This window comes from Centruroides sculpturatus, unplaced genomic scaffold (genome assembly GCF_000671375.1).
Source record: "Centruroides sculpturatus isolate CEXI.00-Female unplaced genomic scaffold, Cexi_2.0 scaffold41, whole genome shotgun sequence".
Classification (NCBI taxonomy): domain Eukaryota; kingdom Metazoa; phylum Arthropoda; class Arachnida; order Scorpiones; family Buthidae; genus Centruroides; species Centruroides sculpturatus.
Genome location: NW_019384983.1, coordinates 1,333,919 through 1,341,770, shown reverse-complemented (window position 1 = coordinate 1,341,770; position 7,852 = coordinate 1,333,919). Strand labels below are relative to the sequence as shown.

General features: G+C 31.0%; 1 protein-coding gene across 1 annotated transcript; it reads left to right on the top strand.

Moving 5' to 3' along the window:
* Positions 1 to 2,687: 2,687 nt before the first annotated feature.
* Positions 2,688 to 7,062, top strand: LOC111632843. The gene is made up of 3 exons (XM_023377372.1): positions 2,688 to 3,030; positions 6,212 to 6,532; positions 7,006 to 7,062. Exons 1-3 carry the CDS (start codon positions 2,854 to 2,856, stop codon positions 7,060 to 7,062), a joined length of 555 nt encoding a protein of 184 aa, XP_023233140.1. The 5' UTR covers positions 2,688 to 2,853.
* The last annotated feature ends 790 nt before the right edge of the window (positions 7,063 to 7,852 follow it).

Here is a 7,852-nt window from a genome sequence, read left to right as displayed (position 1 = left end):
GTACCTCAGGATACAAAATTAATCTGTTCCGAAACTGAGGTCATATCATGAAAATGTTGTAAGGAGAATCATTTTTCCCCCATACGATTACATGTAAAAAATAAAAATAATTCGTTCCAACATGAAAAACACACTCAAATTAAAGCTAAGTAGTAGGCCTACATCAGTGTTTCTCAACGGGGGCGATATCTCCCCCATGTGGGTGTTTTTCCATGTTGAGGGGGCGATTAGTAACAATTTATATTTTGGGGGGCGAAAAACAGTTTTTGGGCGATATATTAAAGCAGGGGTGTCCAGCCCGCGGGCCGCATGCGGCCCAAGGCAAGTTTTAATGCGGCCCATGTAAACATGTAAACAAAACCGACAAATGTTTTAATTTTTTTATTATTTATTTATTTCAACGGCGTAAACTCAAAAAGAAGTTTCACAAAGCCGTAAACCTTCATTTATATTTTATTTTTGAGCGGAAAGGAAATATTTTCAAATATTTGGAGATGTGTGAATGAGGAAGGATTACTAAATAAAGCTGGAGTTATGACTCAAAGGATTATAGATCCAAATTTGGGAAAAGGAGGGAAAGGTGAGAAAGGACAAAAGATAAAAAGTAGTGAGAAAGGGTAAATAGATCTGTTATGCAAATATTGACCCTCAATTTTCCAACCTTTCTCACATCTTTATCTTTTGTCCTTTTTCTCCTTTCCCCCTCATTTGGGCCTATAATCCTTTGAATCACAACTCCAGCTTTATTTAGTATTTCTTCCAACGTTGCAAGATTTGGCTACATTTGCGCCAAATGTGGCTATTTTTTTTTGTTTGACGTAAAAAATATTCGAAAAAAATAAATGAATTTATATACATTATATTCTAAGTAAAAATCGAAAGTGTCAGTAGAAGTAATTTTTAAAAATACTGTATCCTTTTTCGTGATAAAGTTTTAATATTTATTATTATAATCTACACATGTTAATCCTTAAATATACTTGTATATTGGGCCACAAGTATATATTATATAAACTTGTGGCCCAAATCTCCTTGACTTCTTCCAATGCGGCCCAGAGAAACAAAAAGGTTGGACACCCCTGCACTAAAGGAATTTTAATAATAAATTCGTAGGTTTATTTACAGGGTAGCAATGAGAAGTACCAGTACATTAATGTACATGAACTGTACTTTATGTATAAGTTCAATGACTTAAGCCAGTTTGCAACGGAAGTTCATATATATATATAGTTGATCGGGCCTTCTGCCAATAAACTTTGTATATCCGTTCTTGACTTTCATACTGTATCTAACTCCGTTATCGAGATTACGTGAGGACAGACACACGAGTAGACAGCCGGACGATATTGGGAATTTATAAGTATACAACTTTTTCAAATTGCAGTCCAATATATTTGAATATTTGAAAATTAATCAAACATCGACAGGTTCATTAGAAGAGAGTAACTATGACTATTTAACGCGGTCTTTAGATCCAGAGAACCACGAAAATTTCACTGTTTGCATCGAACGTCATAAGAAAGTTACTTATAGTGTTTTGTTCTCATTTTTTCTAGATAGATAAGAAACTTTATTTTAATAATTTTTCCATATTGTACACAGTTTTACGACTTTTACATAGAGTTGAAATAATATTCGTCGAGAGTTTGAGAACATTTCATCACCATTCCCTGAATATATCCTCTTACAATATACAGTATTACGAACTGGTAAATACTGTGTTCTTAATGTTTCCATTTTTTGCATTTTCTTTGTTATAATAAATACTCCTTTTGAAATTTCTTAATAAAAAGAGTTTTGATAGAAGAAATGCCAGAGTAAATAGTAAAAAGATGTAGCAGAAAACAGAAGCAATTACGGAGAGTTGCATCACTAATAAGAACGTTATCCACTAAAAAACATATAAATTTATATAAAACATATACAGTACATCAACAATAAATTGTATAAATTCAATATGTTCATTTGTTTAAAATCTTATAAATAAATCAGGTAAGTGAAGGTAATTAAGTCAACTTAACCATCCGCCAGTCTCCTTTAAGGCTACATAATGAGATATTGTTTTCTTATGTATCTCAGGTCAAACTGATGCAATCGGCCCTGAATTATAGCGCGGTGTCGCGCCGAGGTAGGTAAAGACGGCCATTTTCGTCGCGTTCACTCTATCCTTCACGTATCTAGTCCAACAAGTTTATGTATTGTTAGAAAGCGATATATATTTTCTATCCAATTATAAATAAATCATTAATATAGCTTTTATAGTTTCCGTGTGGACGGTGTGGTAACCGTTTCAAACTTTACACTTCTTGGTACCGGTATCGTACCCTCGCATAGACTCGGTAAAGGACATAGTTCAACGTCAAAAGTAAAATTACGAATGGAGAAAATGAATTAGGTAGCGATTTACAACCTGTACACGAAGCGTTTTTCTTAAATTTTTTAGAGACATATTTGATAGACATTTCCAAAACACATAGAATGTTTTGTGGGGCAACCTGTATCAAAATGCCACAAACATTTGTAACGATTTCTTTGTAATAGTTCTTGCTAGAAGCTGGCATTACTTTTTTACTTTGCTTCGATAAAATCAAAAACCGATCTCCATACTGTACTTCTGAGCGACATGTGACGTCACGCACACTGACCTGGATAGAAGTTAGGCGGCGCTGATCGCCGGAATAATTCCACGCGCGGGAAACCGATTGAAATTGAAATGCAAGGTGTTTCTACACGTGTTGTAGATAGTTAAAGAGTGTAGAAACATTAAGAAAAAGACACAAAAGTTATTATCAAAATAATTATTTTTACAAATTATCAGTAATATAAACTTTAATTATCTTTTAACAAGGGGAAATGAGACGTTCAGCCGCTCCCAGTCAACGAGAATCCTCATATAAAAGGCCTTGTTTCAAGGCTCCGTTCGCGACAAAACAACAAAACAAGATGCCGTTTACCGAAATATTGACCGAGTCAGTTAATCATTCGCTTAATTCCAATGTAATTAACAATGTAAAAGAACCTAGACGTGAGGTAGATTTTTTTTTATTTAATTTCAGTTATTTGAATGCATTTGAAAAACAATTATCAAACTTGATGTAATTATCTATTTTTATTTATGATTATGAATGTGTCTGATTTTATCTCTGCTGTTGCCGATATAATAATAAGAATTTTACACAAATGTGTAAATGCCCACGTTTACAAGATTTATTCGCAACGTATGTTGGCTCTTCTCGAACTTTTTGGATCACCAACCCCTTTGGTTGTGACCATTAGTAGTAATGCCCTCTGTTCTGTGTATGCAGAACGGCTATAGGAGGCGACAGAGCTTGTCGCTTTCTATATGCCCATCGCTCACTTTGAGAAGCACTGGTCTATGTAATCTTGTATTTATAGATAGATTTGTAGGATGGGTGTTAATATAGCAGAGGATGGCTGGGGATAATTTTACATATTACGTGACTCGAGATAAATCAATTGGCAGTGATCTCTGTGTGGCTTGAGAAGGGTGCTTTATGCTACTTTACAGTTTTGTACTCGAATAGTAATGTAATCAAAATCAAGTAACTATGTATAACTTAAATATAACATTATAAATAAATATATATGTCATATCACATATACAATGTAACTAATCACATTTGATTAGGCTGTAGTTAGTTTTGTTACTTTATGTAAAAATAAATATAACACACATTCACATAATCTTACATAATTGCACAAGTTCAATTATGTAAGATTAGGTGACTAAATGAAATTCAAAGGTAATTGAGTAATAATCTCCAAGAAATGACAGAGCACCTGCCTTGAACAGCACCCATATTCTCAAAATCCTGGATATTTATATGATGTATTATTCCGTTGCAATGTTTAGATTGAATTAATTCAAAAAAGGAATGTGTAAAACATTCAGAAGGTGAGGATTGGGCATTTGGGTCTCTGATTTGAACAAAACTTGGTGAGTGTGTACCTTTTAACGCAGAGCTCCTTGTCCAAATAATGAAATCCACTTCAAGCATTTTTGAAAAATGTGCCTCTGAAAATTGAGGTTTAGCTTATAAGACTGGAAGTTTGCTGTTTTCCTCAGAGTGGCAATAGCCAAATGGACAAGATGCTAGGAGCAATGTGATGTAGGTTTGAAACTGCAATTTTATTGTTTTTTATGTATAACTTAATTATTTTATTATTTTACCATATCATTAGCAATTATTATTAGTATTCTTATTATTTATGTTTAAAGCTTATAAAATAAAGTGGATGCAAAAAGTTGGAAGTTTAATTAAAAATACATATGTAGTACTATGTCACCATGAACAAATAAGCTTCAGACATTACTGTGCATGGACAAAAAAGACAAGTTTGTTATGAAACTAGGCTGACATAGCCTATATAAATTAAAAAAATAAAAAATAAAGACACTATAGCAGAATAATAACAGTAATGATAATGATAAAGTAAAATAATTACATTATTTCATTCGAATCAGAGATCTAAACATCTGACCCTCTCCTTGTCAATAGTTTTGAGACAGAATGTAACTTTTTATGTTTCTCCCAAACACAAGGATAACAAGGAAGTCATTTTGAGAAGATTTAACTAACATATGAAGAATCTGACTGTAAAGGATAAAATCCAATAATGCATAAATGAATAGAAAACTAGTTAGTTTTATTTTGCTGTAATAATACTCAAAATGATTACCTTTAGTAACAATATAAAAGTGTAGACAGTTGAGAATGGTGTTACAGATGACATACATCTGATGTTGCCATCCTAAAAGTCTCTTGTATTCATCTCTGCATCTTTCAAAAATCATATAGCACTGTTTGATGCACATTGTAAACTGGTGCTTTTAGGTGATTTTACAAGAAAAAATCCAGTGGCATCCAGAGAATGTGATGGCCATGGAACAGGACTGCATTGTTTTATCTACTACTTGTTTAACCTTTTTGTGCACAACTGACATACTAACCTGGGATTAAATTAGTCCACCTTCCTAATGATATCAAACCTACCATAGTTTCTCCAATGCAAATCATTAAGTCATTTATCCATCACTTGCAGGATATTAAGACAGCATAATGAGTCTTGATTATAAACATGTAATTTTTAAATTGATTCTCATTGAAACAAAATATGTTTTTCTCCTTTATTTTTTTTTTTTTATATATTTGTTTTTGACTTAAATTTAGACACCATCAATAATTATATTGATTTCAAGATAATGTTACTCTTAATGTAAATCATATGCAAATGGTGATATTATTTACACTTTTGTACAGGGTGTTGCAAATGAAGTGTTATTCATGGAAATGGGTGATAGAACTTATTGAGATAAGCAAAAAAATGTAGAGTAACATATTTGCAAATTTAAAATAGTTACCAAAATATTTGAGGTTAAAGCTACAAATTTGAAGCCAATTTTTTCAGGAATTATGCTACAGTTATCACTATTTAAACTATCATTTTAAAATATAAAGATTTATTGAACTAAACAATGTTTTAAAACAAGAAAAAAATTGCAATAGATTCCACTTTATTTTGCACAAAAACTTTCAATAAAAAGACAGCTCCAGGTTATTTTAGAATTTTAATGTTTCCAGTTTAGAGGGAAGAAGTATACTGCAATGATGAGGTTTTTGAAATTGCTTTTCAATCTATCCTTCCATTTTCAGTTGTAAGTCAACAGTTGGCAAGTCTGTAATGGCAGCCCATTCTGGCATTGTTTGGCAAACTTTTAAACTTGAATATTTTCATAACTATTGCAAATTTGCAAATATGTTAGTGTACTTTTTTGCTTATCTCAATGAGTTCTATCTCCCATTTTCAGGAATAACAATTTTTTGCAATGCAAACCCTGTATAAGAAAATTCAGACTTGATTGTTCTGGACAGACTTTTTCTTTTCTCATAAAATTTTTTCTGCATGCTCAGGTTTTTATCTTTATCTTTAACTGATTTTATTTATTTTCTTATGTGACTATTATGATATTACCTAGTTTTAAATTTGTAACATGTTAAAGTCATAATTTATTTTATGCATATGCAATATAATTTCATTTAAAGTTATAATTTCAAAAATAAAATTATAACTGTAGGCATAATTTTTTTAGAAACTTCATTGCTTATTAAAATTTTTTAAAAATTTAAGATTTAAGATTAATTTTAGATTAAATTTAAGATAAACATTAAAAACGTTAGTATAATTTCAGGATAAACAGAAAAGTCAAGTGAATTATAATCAAACAAGGTCAACATCAGATGTGCTTAAGCTTTTATTGAAATCAACATCAGAAATAAAAGAACAAAAAGAAGATAATTTTTTTAATAATTTTTCCGAAGAACAATCAAAACCTGATGGAAACGATTTTAAAAGTAAAATTATAACATCGTGCCTTGATGATTTTGATGCAGAGAAGTTAAATATAGAAAACTCAAGTATAAATGAAAAGAGAATTGATGTTGAAAATGATGATGATAATTGTTTTCCGAAATATTTTAATGTCATGTGGTGTAAATTATCAAAAAAGAAGGTAATGGAAAGTTTAAAATTTAAATTCTCTTAACATACTATAATAAATTTTTGTGTGTATTATCCATGGATTATCTTTATTTAAAAGAAACTTGAAACAGGGTGTTGGTAATGCAATGGAGTAGGTTGTATGCAGATTTTAAATTGTGCCTTTAGAGCAGCCAGTATTGTGAGGGGTAGAGTATAGTGGGTTATACAAGTTTTATTTTTGTTCTAAAATTTTTTTTTTTGGGTTATATACCACTTGAAAGTATAGTAATTTTAATATGATCATTAATTTATTAATTTAANATTTAAATATATATATATATTCTAAAGGGGCGGAAATTTGTCTTTTTGTCCGGGGCGACGTAACCGCTAGAGCGGGCCCTGATTATAACCTTTCATAATATATTTTACAGCAAGTCCGCACACTGTGAGCAGGTAATAAAAACAGTATCAGACCAATAATTGTAACACATCATATATTTTCAGAATAAAGATATATCTTTCATATCTTCAGAAGCGCAAAAACACTGTTTATTATTATGATCAGTTCCTGCTATACATATCGAAGATTTAGATATATTACAGCCTTATGTAAAGGAGAAATTATTTCTTGTTGTTACTAGCCTATAACTTTTAGTTTGAAATCCCTTCAGCGTAAATACTTTATTTAGTTGTATTGATATATAACGTGTATACTGTAAACGGAAAACAAAACCGAGCAAAGATGAATAATTTTCGGTAATGTGTTTAAATACCAGTGTTTATTTTAAAAGATAAATAATACAGAAGTAAATAAAGTACAAAAACGACTATTTATAATTCGACTGAATAAAAATTTTCGTGTATTAGACAAGATACTTCCCAATTTTTTGAGGGTAATTCTGTAAATGGATCAGTTGTTTGGTCGTCCTTTTCAACTAAACACATCTGAGAAGGAACAGCTCGAAGTGCTTCACACTCAGTTGTGTCTGGACTTTAGTATATTTTGTTGTCAAAATTTCTCGAAAAATTCTCCCGCAAAATTTCTTCTATTTCCCTTTTGAGGAAATAGTTTTTACGAGAAAGATATGTTTGCGGTGTAAATAATGCAATTTTCATAATTGTTGAGAGTTTAATTGTTGAAGACATTCAACGCAAATTTGTTAAAGCGCTTCGAAAACGATGAAGATTTTCATTGCATTTATGATTATTTTTGTATTACTTCCTATTGAAAGTAATACAAATGGAATATTTTTTACTGGACGTGAAAATATTTATCCAGCGGACCAGTCGGGGGATGAGAAAGTTCCGACTCAATCCGAGAAACTACAAGATAATAAAAATGCCAATCAAG